Source organism: Phalacrocorax carbo, chromosome 3 (genome assembly GCF_963921805.1).
Source record: "Phalacrocorax carbo chromosome 3, bPhaCar2.1, whole genome shotgun sequence".
Taxonomy (NCBI): domain Eukaryota; kingdom Metazoa; phylum Chordata; class Aves; order Suliformes; family Phalacrocoracidae; genus Phalacrocorax; species Phalacrocorax carbo.
The window spans coordinates 48,102,668-48,120,226 of record NC_087515.1 but is presented as its reverse complement, the minus strand read 5'-3'; the positions used below and the strand labels follow the sequence as shown (position 1 = coordinate 48,120,226).

General features: G+C 38.8%; 1 protein-coding gene across 8 annotated transcripts in view; it reads right to left on the bottom strand.

Moving 5' to 3' along the window:
* USP34 (ubiquitin specific peptidase 34) overlaps window positions 1–17,559 on the bottom strand; it is a 140,078-nt gene that overhangs the window by 121,649 nt on the left and 870 nt on the right. For 4 of the 8 annotated variants that reach the window (XM_064446825.1, XM_064446829.1, XM_064446826.1 and 1 more), the window contains exon 1: window positions 16,920–17,147. The exons of 1 other annotated variant lie outside the window; for it this stretch is intronic. In XM_064446825.1, coding sequence (XP_064302895.1) covers window positions 16,920–16,977 — 58 coding nt within the window. In that variant the 5' untranslated portion in view covers window positions 16,978–17,147. Of the gene's footprint in view, window positions 1–16,919; window positions 17,149–17,559 lie in introns of those variants that run through there. 3 more of the 8 variants (XM_064446832.1, XM_064446833.1, XM_064446831.1) reach the window with 2 other exon arrangements.

The following is a 17,559-nucleotide window of genomic DNA, read 5'->3' as shown; positions in this document are numbered from 1 at the left end:
TTCCAGCCTCAACCTTGCGAGGTCCTATGTGATTTATCAATATAGGTTTCCAAAAATTACAGCTCATGAGAGTTTTCTGGCACAGATCAGAAAGTAAAGGTCACAAGAATACCACTTCAGAGAGTAATCACACAAAACATACCTACAGCTTCTTTGAAATAAGGACATTACATATGCACATACATATTTTCATATGTATACACACAAATATAAAAATACACAAAAAGCAGTCTCTCAGTAGGATGCCATTAAACTTCAGAAATCACTTTTCTGTCTCACTCCTAGAAGGCTTTAAAGATCCCTACATAACACTGGACGAAGACAAAATTGACTAAAAGATGGATGGGTATCATTTGATACTACTTTTTGTTTTAAACACCACAAATTACCATGCCACTTGACTCTTAAGGCCAAAGCACAACACTGAAGAAACCAACAACTCTGTCAAACAATTTAGGTCAAGCTGACCACAAAAGACAGATCCTTAACTATAGATAGTATCTAAAAAACGACTCACCCAGCATAAAAGGTTCATAAAACCTTTCTTTTCCAAATTTTGTGAGCATTGTTTCATTAAGATGAATTCCTTCAAACTTGACACCAGAACTGTTGAAAATAATTTAGTAGCAACAAACCTAATTCTAACTTGTACTATCTCACATATATATTTCTCTTATTCCCACATCATCTTACTTAAAACACCCACACTCTGCCGAGCAGTACAGTAACTCCTAAATTCCAGAGAAGCCTTTTCACTGCAATAGCTTGAAATACTCCCAAATTTCCCTCCATGAGATTAAGAAAAAACCTCAAAAACTGAAAGTTAAGTAAACTGGCCCCTTAAAAGGTACAACGGCCAAATAAAGTGTACAGAATGTAGAAGTTATGGAATACTGAAGCTTATGCCCCAGGTCAAAAAAAATAGGGAGCTACACACATTAGTTGGAAAAACCCATTATTTTCCCATTTATGCATTCTGTATCTCACACGAAGACCAAAATCAACTGGTCTTATTTACTAATAATTGCTAATTAATGTAGTGGTTACCTACACGATTTCCCTTTTGTTTTCTGTACCTAGAAATAATATTGGTTTTGTTCCTGAAAACATTCAGGAAGCTCAAAACAGGAACGACCACACTGAGACTGCAGTTTTTCACCGAGCTGATCTAAGTCTGTGCCACTACCAAAAAGGGTAGTGACACATCTGGCAGGGCTTCTCTTACTGGCCCTTAATTTTGCTTCCTAGCAGAAATTGTGTTTTTCAGCTCAGCTAATTTATGTCCTCACAACGTACATTTAAATCTTAGGCCTATTCTGAATATCAACTTGGAAGATATTCTTGATCTACAGCGCCCCTCTTTAGGGACACATGCAGCTTGAAGTACAGCAACAATTGATTATGAAGTCCTTCTAATATTTTTTTAATTGAAAAAAGTACAGACAGAAAAGCAATAGGAACTGCACTCATCATCATTTCTGCACATTTGTTGATTTTCGTCAATTCTGTAGGGGATCCCTTGCTGCATATGATTCCACTTCCAACTGACAATGTCTCTCCCTCTCCTTTCAAGCTAGCTTTCTTCTACCCTGAATGGGCCAGTAGTTAAAACAGACTCATTCACTTGTAAATAAAGCACTACGTTCTTCTATTCGCTCCCATATTCAAGCATCCTGCATGCCGTAGGTCCTCCTCAATCAGTCCCCCCAGTCTCCCACACCTCCAGTGTTTCAAACCCAACAATAACAATCATGTCAAACTTTTTTAAAAACTTTTACTGTAACAAGCCTCCTCCTTGCAAATTGATTTAGTGCATAAGACTTTCCCTTAGTTTCATACCTAAGGCAGTGACTCCCTCAGGATGCACTAAGGCATGCTTATGTGCTCTGAGTGCATCTGAAGCACATCAAAGTGGTAGTTTGTGTGCTTTCATCAGAAAGAACTGATAATATGTTCTACAAACTGTCATTCCATGATCTATTAGTATCTCTCTCAGCAGTAGCACACCAATCCTAGGTTCAGCTCCTTTGCCCCATCTCCAGTGGCTGCTTCCTTCTCCAGGCATTCACAAACTAGCAATGTTAGAGATGCCTTCCCTAATTTACTCCTGAGCTCAACTTTCCTCTCCTTCCTTAAATCTGCTCTAGCAAATTTTCCTTCTCAGTTAAAGCCTCTTAGACCTTCTCACTCTCCAGTCCTTCCTTTTCCCTCTTACTTTCCACATGCACAAACACCTTTGCCCTATGCTAGATCCAATTTCAAGATCAACATAACCCAGTTCAAGTCCACACTACTAACAGCATCCGTGACCATGCATCTGAACTCCTTGCAACAGCCACTAGCGCACCTACAGGAACCCAAAGAGGCAGGCTGGGAACTCAGCAAATCCAGCTTACCAATCTAACCAAACACCACCCACTGTTGGCTTTGTAAGACACTGAATACTCAGGGTGGCAGCTATGTAAGCAGGGGAGGCTGAAAAGGAGAGCATGAGGAATGTGAGGCTGAGAGAAGTAAGCACCTTTGCAGTGACTGCAAAGGTAAAATTGCCCCACCCCATCTGGAGTAACTTCACCCTAATACTGCTCATCTACAGGCAAAGACCCTGAAGATATGGTTACTATTACAGTATGGAAAAAAACAAGAGTGGTGAAGGCCTTAAACAGAGCCTTCCAAGACAGAACTAACCAGCAGAAAGACTAGTATGTAGGTAAATTCCAGCTATATTCTACAAATATAACATAGGAAGTAGGGTCTTTATGAATACTCACAATGTCTCATTTCACGGAATCTTTAAAATAAGATGGTTTAGAGATCTTTGTCACATTTAATCTATATGAGTTAAGCTGCTTACACTAACCCAAAGTAATAATAATTAATTGCTTGATTTTTTTTTACCATCTTCTAGTATATAAGTTTTCAGATATTCTTAAAAAATAATTAGACATACTTAAAATGTTATTATTTATTCAAGTAGCTGATGAGAAGCCAACACACACTATGGCCAAAGTAAAAATTTAAAACATTTCAGAAAAAAGAAAATTACCTTGCTGTTTTTCCCGTCTTCCATTTTACTTGGCTAGCTTTAAATGAAAACCTCAGTGATTTACCTAACCTTCCACAAAAGGGTTATTTGCTAAAAGTGTATTACAGTACTAGAAACAACACAATCTCCCAAGCTAAGGGAAAAAAAAACCCTATCAATAAAGCTACTAAACCAAGAAAATTACAGAAGATGAGAAAAATACAAGTCAACTGCAAAGAAGGGGCCAATATAATTTCAACTGTGGACAAACGAAGCTCAGATAATAAGTGCATTTTTAGCAAGAACTTCAGAGCTAGAAGAACAGACTGTAATTAGACCTCAAGCACAACTATCATGCTAGACTTGCAAGGAATATCTTATATCCAAAGGTCACTTATCACCCTAAGTACAAAAATCAAATGGCAAGTAAAAATAATATTTATTTTAAGTACGCTTTCTCTACTTTCAGAAACAAAGTAAAAAGTAAAGTAAAGTAAAAAGTAAACCATAGAAAATGCTTTCATATATAAAACTAATTTCTACATATTCAAAACTAACGAGGTACAGTTGCATACAGATTGCGCTCCCTCCCCCTCCTCCCCCAAGCCTCATCTGATATCCACTTCTCATGGTAAACAGTAGATCACTTTCAAAACAGGCATTATTCTCAGAAATTGTTCCCTGATACAGACTAAATAGAGGAAACAAGAGCCACAGGCTCAACAAAGCAGTATTAGGGACAATAATACAAATCTTGACAGAAATACATAATCTTCTGTACAATACCACTGTTCACACAAAGAACCAGCACATCAATTTTTTTATACATATATGAATTGAGATTTTTTGTTATTTATAGGGGGTTTCTTTTCGTTGATCAATAGTAAATAAGATGACAGCTACAGAGCTTAGCATCTCTAATTCCCTTTCTACTTTCATCTGTAAGAGTTACTCTTTTTTTATTATAAAGAATTCATGGCTGCCTTAGATTTATTCACCAGAGTTCTTCCAGACCTTTACAAAGCCACCGTTGACAAGTATCTAAAAGGACAGTGTCGACTTGAAGTTCAGTGCTGATAGTTTAACTGTCCAAGCTTTTCTTCAACTTTTCAGTGAAAAAAGTCTCCTCTCCATAAAACAAAAGTGCCCAGAATACTGACTAGCTCCACACAACCAACAAGTGCTTACACACTATTGTAGACTATCAAAAAAAGCAAGTTAATTCTTCAGTATTAGAAACATTGTTCAAATGCCAAGTTAATATAGGAAAAAAATCAGGTCTGTCACCCACTGTAGTAATAAAATTCTGTAATCATACGGTTAAGATGCTTCTGAGTGCCCTTATGATATCTTTATGATACTGAATTTTCAATGCTCACCCTCCTCATACCACTATCACAGCATTAGATCACTAAACCCACTTCCATCCCATAACACCTGAATTCATTTTAAGTCTAAATTGAACTCTGAATTTTTTATATTTTACAATGCTCCAACTTCAAAGGTTTCATAATCAAGAATTTGCAGTAAAGAAGTATACAGAGATTACAAATCAAATATTACAGAGACAACATAATAACTTATAGGCAGGAATTAGTAACTCTTTTAAAGTCTCATTTCCTTAGAAAAACAGTGATCGAGTTACCAGCCTCTGTCAGGCACTTAAACGTTCGAACATAAAAGCAATTTCAACAAATCTGACAAAGGTTTGCAAGTCTGAACAATACTGTCGTCTTATGAATGAAAACAGAGAAGCTACTCAAAAAGAGTACAGAAAGAGCACTTGGAACTGGCTCCCCAAATATCCCTAGAATCAGTCATCTGCTGGTTATTCAGCACCTGCATAATTCGTCATAGCCACCAGAAGATCAGAAAGGCCTTAAGAGTTTTAATTCAGTATTACAGTGCATAGTATAGTTACACTGGAGTAGTGCAAGCCTTGGTATGTTCATCTGACAGCATTGGTGAGAAACAACTTCACGAGAACAGGGCAAATCAGGTGATCTTAGGTAATTGCTATCTTTATATTATCTCCCTGTTTTCCTGCAAAATCCACCAAGTTCTTTGATTCTCATTCTCTTCACTTCACAGATATTTCCCTTTCCATCCCATCTCCCTCATCTACTCCAAACACTTCCTTTCCTTCTACTATAATACGCTAAGGCAGTCTGGAGCAAAACACCAGAAGCTAACTCTGAAAAGCTGTATAAAATTCAAGAATTGTTGCCTTTCAAAAGTGACACCATCCTAAAGTTTTCAGCATGCTAGGTCACACTTGTGTTGAGTTAAAATGCCCCCTTTACAATGGCCATAGATGTCTACCTAAGCCAACAATTGTCCTTATTAAGAGCATCTCATGATTTTCACCCCCCTGAAGAGAACGTGCACAGCAACTGATTCCAAGGAGAACAATTCCACATGAAGTTATTTTAAATGCAGTCAAACCTCAATTATCAGCTGATAATTCACCCAGAACACTGGAATTGGTTCTACCCAGAATGACGCAGATGAATTATAATCTAAGTAAACTCTTAGATATTCCACCTCAAACACCAAACACAGCTGTGCTGCTTTGTTAGCCAGTTCAGGTCCAGAAACAGCAATGCAGCTTTCAGACAAAGCAAAACCTAAGTTGTTATGCGTGTAAACCCATGCTGTTCCCACACCATTTGCCACAGTTCAAAATTCACATATAACTGAATCCACACAGTACCATCTAGCAGTAGAAATTTCATCTGGACTAGATGGGAGTGTGAAATAACCAATTCAGGCTGGGTTATGCCAATGGCGGGAGGAGCAGCACTATCACACCCAGCGTGGAATGGCATGGATACAGAGAAGTGTAAGACTACTATAAAACATTTAAGGAGCAGAATGACCTTGCATCAGTTAAATACTGTGTAATGCAGGTATGGCTTTTTTTGATCATACACTGGTATGAAATTATCTAAGATCAGCTTGTGGATGGTGTGGCTGTGCATGGAATCAAAAATAGGCCAACCTGCACATTGCTTTGGCTTTGCTGACCCAAGACCACCCACCAGGAGTCTCAGCATTGTCCTTTTCAACGCCCCAGCTTCTGAAAGGGCTCACTGATGCCAGCACCGCACAGCAGGAACGCACAAGGTCTGCTCAAGACTGGTGTGATATCCAGGCTGTTCCAGCAGGGTTTATCAGCTCTGGTTCAACATTAGTAGTGTCAGATGCAAGGTGTCTACGAAAAGATGTATTGTATCTTTGCACTGTACTTCCTAGTGCTTCTGTTGGGATTTTCAGCAGCAAAGACATTGCAGTCCTCCCTCTCCAGGGAAAGGCGAGATGCACATTACTAAGAAAAAACCTATAAAGAAATTTCAAAGTATTTGTGCCACTTGTTGGAGTTTAAAAAAAAAAAAGAAAGTAGTAGTCTTATTTCAGAGTCCTATTTTAACCCAGTATTGTAAATTGTCTGACTCCAAGACATTACAATTCTGGGAAGACTGTGTTTTCATCTTTATATTATAGTTCCTCTGTTAATAAAAAAATCCAGCTTAATTTTAGTAGTATTTCCATAAAATGAAGTCTGCCTGACATCACCAAAACATATACTAGATGCAGAGAGTCAGACTGCTCATTGTAGCATTTTGACAATGGCCACTACAAGTTTCTAAAGGAATCAGTTCAGGACTGTACCAGCACTGGATAAAACCAGAATTTCCGAGCACATCACTAATAACTCCAAGTTAAATTTCAAAGCTAGGACTGACTCTGTTAATGTCAAACTACTGCTCACCTTCAGTTTAAAACAGAGCACTTACTTGCATTCTTTCCTTTTAATAACATACTAACTTCAAAAATCATTACTTGAGTGACTCAGATTTTGAATGATTTTTCTTTAAATAGTCCAGCTCTGAACTTTTTAAAAATACTACTTTAAGGTGAGAACATAGAACTCAAAGTTTGTTCTACTTATAAATAGTTTGATAAAGATTTAATTGCATGAACAAGGTTCCAAAAGCCAGAGAGGTTTTCTGTTAGTCTTAATTAAAAGTAGCAAGGAATGCAAAAATTAAAATATGTACTCCAGGAAGCATTCTATTTTCAAGAGAGAACTTTGCAAATTAGTTCAGCTATACTACTTGGCACACTACGAATCAGTTACAAAAAACAGCTTTTCCCCCACAACCAGGAAGAAAAGGCCAGAGCCCACGACTGAGCCACCACAGCCAGTAAGAAGCAACAGACTACCAGCAAATTTATAACAAGAACATCTAATGACCATGCTCCAGGTCATTTTAGGGACAAAAATCTATGAAAGGCAAATATGATAAATTTATTTCTTACAAAGTACATTTGAGCCTCCTTAAACAAGGAGGTAAGATAGATAAACGGGCAATGGGTCATTATACTAAACGGAGCTTCAGGCCGTTCATTAAAAGCCCAAGAAGAGCTTGCTGAGCATTTGAGCTCCAAGGCATTACTTGTTTTCATCAACGCAGACACAACCCACCCTCATTCAAAAAGAGGAGAATAAAATATTGAGAAAGCATAGGCAAGCAGCAAAGTTGCACTCTCTCTCAACTTTCAAACATGTGCTCAAATTTTGCATTCACTTTTGCTAGATAACCTGTACTTAATAATTCACTGAAACACGCGCTGTCTTCAGTAACTTATTGGCTAATGCATAATTATATAATTTTTTTTTCTGAAAGCTAATAGACTGAAAGAAGAAAGAGATGGCCAAAGGCAATGTCTATGGTCTATACAAGTATCTCCAAGACTGGAGTTAAGTTTCATGACAAGCATCCCCACCAATCAGAAAACATACTTACAGATGTCATTTTGATATAAACAAATATTTTGCAAGTCACATATCAACAAGCACACACAGGTCAACATCTAACTCCGACTAAACACAATGTACAAAGCCAACTCACTTTGGGAATATTCAGACCAGCACTACTAAGACTTAGTGAGTTTCCAGGATAGTGATGAAAACTGATCTCAAATCTGATCAACTTGATCAGACTGTATCTACTTTAAATATTACATCAGCAGTTAAAACATCGAGATTGATGAGTTGAAATACTTTGTGGTAAAAGTTTAATTTCAAATATTACGAAAAAAGCTTGCGGAATAAAAACCAAACTAGTTCAACCATAAGTAAACTAGCAAGCGTGCATTCTGAACTGTGAAAAGTCAAAGACCAGCCAACGCAGCAAATTTACTGCATTGGCCATCCTTAAACCAAGTAAAACAACTTCTATTGAGCTTTGAGCTCACACTCCCCAGTGCTATCCTATACTAGTTCCAAGAAGGAAAAAAAAGCTGTTCACACTCTGGTGTTAACTGATGACCACTAGCCTAGAATGTAATTCCACCACACACCTCCTATCTGAAACACCAGGTGACTGAAAAGGGTGGCATAAGCTGTACTATGTGAGCTTACAGACAGACCATTTCCCACATTCCCCAGTAGATTTTGAAATTCTGGCCCTTCTACAGTTTTTCTAGAGTTTTTCTCCCTTGCAAAAATGTCATTGTCTATTTCCAGCACTGTTCAAAGCCTCTACAAGCAGAAAGAGCATAGAAGTGAAAGCACTGTCAGTTTTGTTGATACCCACAATGAAAACTTATCACTAGATTTGCAAAACACAAACTACCAGCAGAAGAGGACTCTGAAAAATACTACTTTTTCAGTTCAACCCCGTCCCATACACTTAAAAAATAATTGAAACAGAACAATTGAAACAATTGAAAACAAAGGGGGTTGTATTGTAACTTACATCTAACTATTGAATTCTTCCTAATGTAACATATTAATAAACAGGCAACTGAACACTTCCTGAAAATGAAACTAAGCTCCCATTAAAAATTATCAAATCCCCCCAAAACAGGTTGAGAAGCACAGTAGAGGGATAAAGACACTGAATGTTGCACAACACAGCATAAAGCACACACACACTAACACCACACAATTTGTATGGTTCTTGTACTCATGATTTCTTACAGAGGAACATGTAAGAGGCTAACAGACTACCATCTCAGGAAAAAACTCCAGTTGCAGCTTAAAAAGCAGGACTTCTACTCTTGTGAGCGTAGAGGAAAAACTTCACATTTTGAGGGTGCTAGTTTTACACAAAATAAGAAATTAAGTGGTGCACTTCTATAGCTGCAAGAAGAAAACAACCAAAAGAACCAAAACAGAACACCCAACTTTTTCAAGGCTTGCAGAAAGCTCTAGTGCTTCAGTTGTTCTTCGTGAACCTCACAAAAAAGCAACCACAAGAAATCATCCTTGCCTGCTCATTCGCACAGCAGGTATGGAAGTAACACATTCTCATCTATTAAAAAATCTATACAGTACTTGAGAGGTGTATATAGTAAACCTTTTGACTAACATTTAAGACCACAGAGCCATGTTTGCTTTAGTTTTCATCCTAAACTTTCCCTGTTACTGTACACAATTACATAGATTAAAAACTCTCAAGTGGAAATCAATCAATAAATTGTACAAAGAATTAGAGGCTTCTTCAGTCTAGTGCGAAGAGAGGCAAGAAAAGCTTTGCTACTCGCTTCCTAGACGGGAACTGATGATGTGCACAGACGCTGGTCTAGAAGTCATGCCTCAGTGTTTTTGAAGTCTTTTGAAGTCTTATTTACAGACCTTCTACACATTAGCTAAAAGAAGTCAACACTCAATGGCGCTGTTTTCTACAAGGACTTTTTCTGGCAAGTTTCAACTTCTTCAACCAGTTGCTTCCTCCCAGAGGAGTTCTGTATATACACATAGAAGTATGTATAGATAAACAGGGAAATTATTTCCTCTTCTAATATCTGAAAAGAGCTGAAATGTACTTGCACCGAATTTCCTCAAGAAGTTCACCTTTCACCATGCAAGCCAGATCTGGAAAATCCCAAAAGTAAAACTTGGCAAAACTACACAGAAGCTGGGTATTTTAACTAAGTGTTAACAAAACCAGAGAGATCCTCACAGTTATACATCCATGTTTAACAGTCAGATTGCAAATCATTTCCCACACAAGGAAAGGAAGAAAGTAAAAAGAACGGCTTCTCACCTCTTCAGACTAGATTCTAGAAACTGACCGTTTGCTACACAGAATGAAAAAAATTACCACAACATATGCTTAAACAACAGAAATAAAATGGCCACAACTATGTAATTGCAGCATGCTATTAGTATAAGCAGCATTCAGTAGTCACCACAACTACTTGCTCCTGAAGATAAAATTATTTTTCAGGTTGTCCCAGCATCAAAACAACTATAAACACATAGCTTAGCCTGCAAAAATCCTTACTTATTAGCTACCTGAGCTGGTAAAACTAACAGATGAGCTACATTTTAAAATTAAATTTAAAAAAAAAGGTTAAGTACATCATAAATGTTATTCTATACAGAGAATCTTTTCCTCCCTCACTAAGAAACTCTCTTACGTACAGTGAGAGGCTTAACAGGACTTGTTGGAAGCACAAAGGCACCAAGGTAGCATTACCATCATCCATAGGCAACTTCTGACTACATTTTTCATATTCTCTGAATCAGACCTGAAGTCATCAAGAGAATACAGGAAAGTGGGGGGGAAAAAGTGTATTATGGAAGCCTGTTAAAGGAAACAGTAATATGAAGACACGGAACTATACATAAAGCAACACTGAAGAATTAAGCATGGTAGAGAATAGAGCGAAGAGCAGAAAGAGCATGAGTAAGCAGAACGGAAACTGAGAAATGGAAAAAAAAATGACAAGCACAGAAAAATAACAACTTTGAAAGCTAACAGAAGAGTTGCAAAGATGAGGTGCAGGACAGAGTATGAGCTAGTATTTAGACAAAACTAAATACTCAAAGAAGAAAATACAAGAAATAACAGGAACCAAGTAGTAAACACTACTTTCTCCTTCCAATCTCTACAACACCAAATTGCAGACTGCTCATCACTTGTCCGTGGAATGCGATTCCAGGAAGAAAGATCTGCTTTTCTGACTCGGTGTTCCTTGAACACCGGAAGACAGAAGCAAACTGCAGTGACACTGCAAAATCAAAGTAGCAAAGAATTAAAAGCCACAAAGCAAAAAGTCTGCATTAACAATGAAGAAATATATTTTACTGTTTAACATGGAAGAATAAGCAAAAAAAATTCCACAGATTAAAAAAGAGGGCGCCTCATAATCCCCTGAAGCCATGCAAGTCCATCCATGGAAGACAAAACCCGCTGGTCCTCCCAAAAGCCAAGGCATCACCTCCAAGTCAGGCAGAGGGAAACAGGGCCAGCGTCTGCTCTCCAAGGTACTGCCCCTTCAACCACAGCTAGAATTTCTAGCCCAAACATCCTCTTACTGACAATGCTCCATTACACTCCCCGTCACCTGAGCATCTAAGGACAGTTAGAACAGCTAGTCTCTCCCAAGAACTGACACTGACAACATCCAGGACAGCCTAAAACACACCAGCTTGGACACGTCTCAGGAGTTGCTTGGGACTTCCATAACCTCAAAATTGTCCTTACAGAGAGGAAAAGTCACAGAGCACCAGAAGGTATAAAAAAAAAAAAAATCACTTATCAGTATGAGATGACTTCAAGTTCTACACTAGTCAAATATCTTTTTAAAAAATGAAATAAAGCAAGGGATATTTTACTTCTTCCTGGATTTTCCTTGAAGTTATTCACATAACTCAGCAGAAATGTAACTGTGGAGTCTGTGCAGGCCCCTTACTAGGAAGGCCAAGAGCATCTGCAGTATAAAATCTGAGAATCTCTACTATAAATAAAGGAATTAATTCCTTTAATATTACATGTGGTAACTAATGTAAGGATGCCAGCTTCCATGGCTTTCTTCAGCTTTAATGACATAGTAACAAGTACTTATCCAGCATAAAATTTCCCTATATACAAAGAGAAAGATCTCAGTAAATACATATCAACAGTTCATAACTCACAACAACACCCAGCAGAATGGGATTTACGTAACTAATCTTCAGCATCAGTGATCAAGTGGCTTGAGCAACGAGAAAGAACCAGTCTTCAGCAGCCTGAACAGGAAAAGTTTCAGGACAAAATCATTTCTGATCACATCAAATAACATGAACCAAAATCATTGTACAGAACAAAAGCTGAAATACCTTTCTAAAAATAGAAGCCTTTTACTATTAAAGTCAGAGTTTTTCCTTCAACTGCTTTACAGTTACAAACAACAAGTTAAAACTACTTTTTCTTAGCATCACCTTCCCTTTTGCTTTAGGAAGTTCACAATTAGAAAGGATACAAGTTCCTCCTCCCATTTTTTTCCCCTCTGGTTACTCTGATTCACTTGGAGCACTTCACCACAGACCCTGATAACTGCAGTTTGGCAATAAAGGAAAAGTTATTTCCATTTTCCTTTAAGTCTAGCTGCTCATCCCATTAAAATGGGCCAAATACAAAACTAAACATGAAACATCACTGAATTTAAATTTTAGAAACAATTGAGCTTCTCCTCAACAAGAGACAGTAAAGACTTAGGTTAGTGTAATAAAGTTGGGCAGTTACCCCAATGAATCCTCCACAGAGGATTCTGAACACGGAAATATCATACAATCAGAATGAAAACATGAATCTTCAAGAAAAAGGCCAAAACCACTCCCTTAAACCAAGCCATGCAACAGAGACAACTGTTTTACAGCTTTGCAGAAGAGGAATAGTCAAAATAGTCTGCACAAAACACTAGGGGTAGTCAAATAATCAATACTGAAGCACAGGCAACCACTGAACAAGGGACCACAGCTCTTGTAGACCAAGTGACATTAATTAAGCAATATTTGTAATCATCTCATTATAACACATACTCAATATCTAAAATAATACATGAATATTCACAGCATAAAATATTCATCCTCTCCAGATCCCAAAAAGCAAACTGAACACTGCCGTGTTTTGTAATACTTCGATTTCTTATCTACCTCACAGGAAACACAGCCTCAACTCAGCCTCCAAGTCTAGTCTTTGTACTTCCTAAATGCCAGAATTACATGACAAGAAGTCAAGTCAAGCATCTTCAGCATCCAAATTCAGGGCTATACTGGAGCTATACAAGTTGTAAAACACTCCAGTAGCTCAAGTGTTTTATGGACCTGATCATATTGGGAGCAGTTCCACAGGCCAGCTGACAGTGGTAACAGACAGAAAACTACAAAATTAGTTTACTTCCATCTCTTGTGCTTGAATAAATTGTGTGGCTGGGGTTTTTTGTTTGTTTGGGGTTTTTTAAAATTATTTACATTTTACTAAAGGTTTAAGTGAAAATATAACAAGAAAAATGGCCTGCAAGCTTGTGTAGTAGAGTAACATCTAACAGCCTCTATTCATCAATGTGAACTGACTTCATAAAGTTTCAGAGCTGCCAGGGAAAAAAAAAATTAGACTAAAGAGGCAATCATTGAAGAAAACAAAGCAGAATGCTGGGAAGAAAAACTTGGTTCCCAGAAACCAAAAACTGGGAATAATCTAGGCCTACCAAAGTTACCTAAACCCACCACCGCTGCTGTATAATAAAACCTATTTTTCCATGCTGTAAATTTTTTTCCTCTTACTTTTATAAAAACCAAACCAAACAAAAAGAACAACCCAAATCTAAACCAAAACCATCTACGGAGTTTTAAGTCAACACACATCACCACCAGCTTGCAGTCCCAAAGGGAAGCCTCTTAGGCAGCCAAGGCCAGTCAGGCTCTCGGGGACATGCCACAGCCAGGACTACAAGCACAGCTGGCTCGGGACCAGTCTGAGAGCCAGATTTCCACTAAAAGCTGAGAAGAGGCATTCCCAGGCACACCATGACAGTCTTACACCCAACAAACACTTATTACGGAGCATCACATACACAAGCTTCACTTGAAAGTGTAGAGTAAGTGTCCTGTGATAGCATGGCTCCATAGGTAGCCAGAAACTATTACTGTGGCTTCAGTATGACACAACCACCTGCAAAACCATGGTGTAAAAGACTTGAGACAGAAAAACCTGTGTTCTCTGGCTTATTTTAGGTTTAAGACTATCTGGATATCTGTGTAGCGCCTAGCAAAACAGACCTATCCTGACCAGCACAGTAATGTAAATATTACTAAAGAACAAATGAAACTCAATATAATCCCTCCTAGACTGACAAGAACTGGCATCCAAAGAAGCCGAGGAATGTACAATGTGTTGATATCAGGGTTCATTTTGGGATACAGAATGCTGTAAATTAACATAAAAGCATATACCATCCTCCACACATTTTTCCTATAGAAAGCGTATACATTTAAATGAGCCCAAATAATTAACACCATGATAATCTTTCTTAGGTCCTTTGTAAATAAGTGCTCTTATCTTAAAAAGTAAGCAGTTGTGTCTTCCTTTTTTTATTCTTCCTATTTAAGGCTACTAAAAACATTTTTGTAGAAGATTCATTCAGAAATCAGACTTTACTCCCTTTAAACCCCTGCCTGGGAAAGCACAAGGGATGTTAACGTACCTACAGCTCTCAGCAAGAAATTAGACTGTTTATTCTGAGTGAATAAAAAAGCTGCTTTAAAGCCTGGGCATTTCATAGAGGAATTTGTGTTTTACTGAGTTCCTGGACCAAATCATAGCTTGAAACTACTATTGCTGCTACTTCTCAGGAAATAACTTCAAGATCAGGGAATTTACTGGGTTTCATACTTAGAACAAATGCTGAAAATAAAGATGATGCGGGGGGGGGGGGCGGGGGGGGGTGGAGCGGGGGACACAACATGACACCAAACCAACATTACTGCTTTTGTCCATAAAACATTGCCTGCTTCACATGCTTAAACACAGCAATGAAGCTTTGTGCTGTATATATATATGCATACCTACAGACCTTTGGCCGAAGAGTTTTTTCAGCCTACAGGTTTCCAGTTCCACTAGACCTCCAATGGCCTGTATGAGTGCCACAGAAGCAGGCCCATTAACCACCTGTTACAAAATCAGGCCTAAGGACCCAGAGTCTCGCAAAGAGCTATAGCAAGACATAACCCTGGGCCCGCACAAAGGTCATGGCTAAACAAAAGCTCCAGTTCTCCACATCACTCTCAGTTGTGGATTAATATTGTAGCAGTTTACAGTAGGACTAATACACTTATTATAAAAATATGCCTGGCTGTTTACAGAATTGCTAAATACCATCCTTCTGCCATCCATAAATTGGTAACTTCTTCTGAAGAAAACCAGACCTTCCCACCTGTCTCAAAACAATACATGAAGAGCTGTTAGTCAATTCACTTTCTAAGTGACCTGTCACACAACTGATACCAAATAATTGTTTTGTAAACATTAGGGTAAACAAAGACAAAGGGCAGTATGTGTTCCCTGTAAAAATGTTTAGTTTAGCAAGAAATTTCCATTCCGAACTCGATTATGTTTCCTGGACCTCTTTCAAATCACTGTTTCAGTAGTTTCAGTGAAGAGGCAATCCCAAATGCTCAGCGGGCAGAAAAGGAAACTGCTGGCAGTCTCTGGCTCACACATTTTGGGCATGACCTCATTCTTTACTACTGCTTTTCATTTTTGCTGCAGTGTTTTAAAACCAAGACTTGACATGATTTTTGTCTGTTACCTTTAATTATTGCTTAAGAAACGCAAAGAACACAACTTGAAGTTTTAGAAGAAACTACACCTCCCTTACAACTCACGCTCATACAGCGAGAAGGTAGGCAGCACACACAATGCACCATCATATATGCCTTCATATCCAAATGCACACACAAAATAGTTTAACTTAAAGTATGCTTGTTTCTCTGAATGGAAGGCCAAACCTAATGTTACCTGACCAGCATTTCTAGATGTTAACTATATAGCATCAGTAGTGCATAATTTCCCTAATAAATTTGACTTAAAAAGCCAAATTTCCTCTGCATAAATTGCAGGTTTATATTTAAATTACACTGAACCATTAAATTATCCATAGCCTATCTAGATATTTTTTTTTAAATTGTTAAAGTGATATAAGACATTGCTTTACCTGTAAGGGAATATCTAGCTGCCTAACTCCCAATGAACTTAAAATGGTTCTAAAAATTCATATTGGAATTTCAAAGATTTCTTTAAATATCAATTTAACATTATGACTTTTTTCTGTTTGATCATACCAATCTTGACCAAGTTTAAATAATGATTATTTATCAATATAAAAACCAAGCAAAGTTATCTCTTCCAAAAAACAGTTGTCATCAGTATACCATTTATACTTTATAGTCTTATTTTGAACCTACTGTTTAAGTAAGCATTCAGTCTATAAGACCAACATATTCCCCACCTAACCAGCTGAGACAGATAAGATATGCATGCTTAATTAAGTAAACATCACAACGATTGTTCAAAACAAGGTATTGGAATTACAAGCTTAACCAAACTTGGCAAACAATTTTAACAACTCAACAGTTCCCTGATGTTAACCTTTTAATCTGATTTATTCCAGCCTCCAGGCGCTCCTGAAAGTTAGTTTTACACATACTATTTTACTTTTCAAGTAAAACACCAGCCATCACTGAATATCGTATTTTCTTCAGCAAGAAAGAGGCCAACATTCAGCTACCACAGTATCTACTCATATACCTTAGGAAAGAACAAACACCACATGCAATGGGGCCTCACAAGATTTAAGAAAAAGCAAACTCTACCCAACTCCTGCTCTAGGAACCATTCTGTGCTTCACTTTATTGGAAGACAATTCTCCTCTAAGCAGGCCACAGTGTGCAACCAGGAAAAAATGTTGAAGATTTGAGATAGCCGAACTTCCCACTAATCACAAACTTAAACTGATAAGTTTGTTAATTTCCTCAGCATCTCTACAAATCATGCTTTTTAGTCTTTGTTCACGAAGCAGTGCACAGAAAGAAGCCTATGAGAAGCTGGGAAGGTACCTTGCCTGCCACGGAGAACCAAGAGCAGGTTCCAAGGGATACGTGAGGCCTGCTCCATAGGGGTAAAGGGGGATTTCGTGCCCAAAATGCAACAGGGTTTCAACCGTGCTGGGAGGAATACCTGCTGTATTAACCCTCCGACCCTCCCGGCTGTTTAGGTAACACCTGTAAAGAGGAAACTTCGGAAGGAAGCAAGAGACCACCGCCGAAGCCAAACACCCGGGAGCTCTTTCCCACGCCACACTACCCCGGCCCTCGCAAAGCCGAGCCAGGCTCCTTTAGGCGCCGGTTCCCTCACGGCCAAGCAGTCGCCTCGGAAATATAGGTACCCGAAAACCACCTCCTCCGCGTCCCTTCACCCCCACCGCAACACCGCACCGCGGACAGGCGAGGGGGAGGGGGGAGGCAGGATCACTCAGAGCCGCCTTGTCTGCTGCTTAAAAAGGGACCCAGCCCAGGCCCGGCCTCCAGCTGCTCAGCAGCCACCGGAGCAGCTCCTAGGCACCTCCTCAGCCGAGCGAGGAGCCAGCTAGGCCCCGCTGCGGCTTTCCCGGGGATGCAGGGCGAGGAGAGGGCTCTTCAGGCCGGCAGCAGGGTCACGTCCCCGCCCGGCCCCACACGCAGACACCCGGGGGGCAGG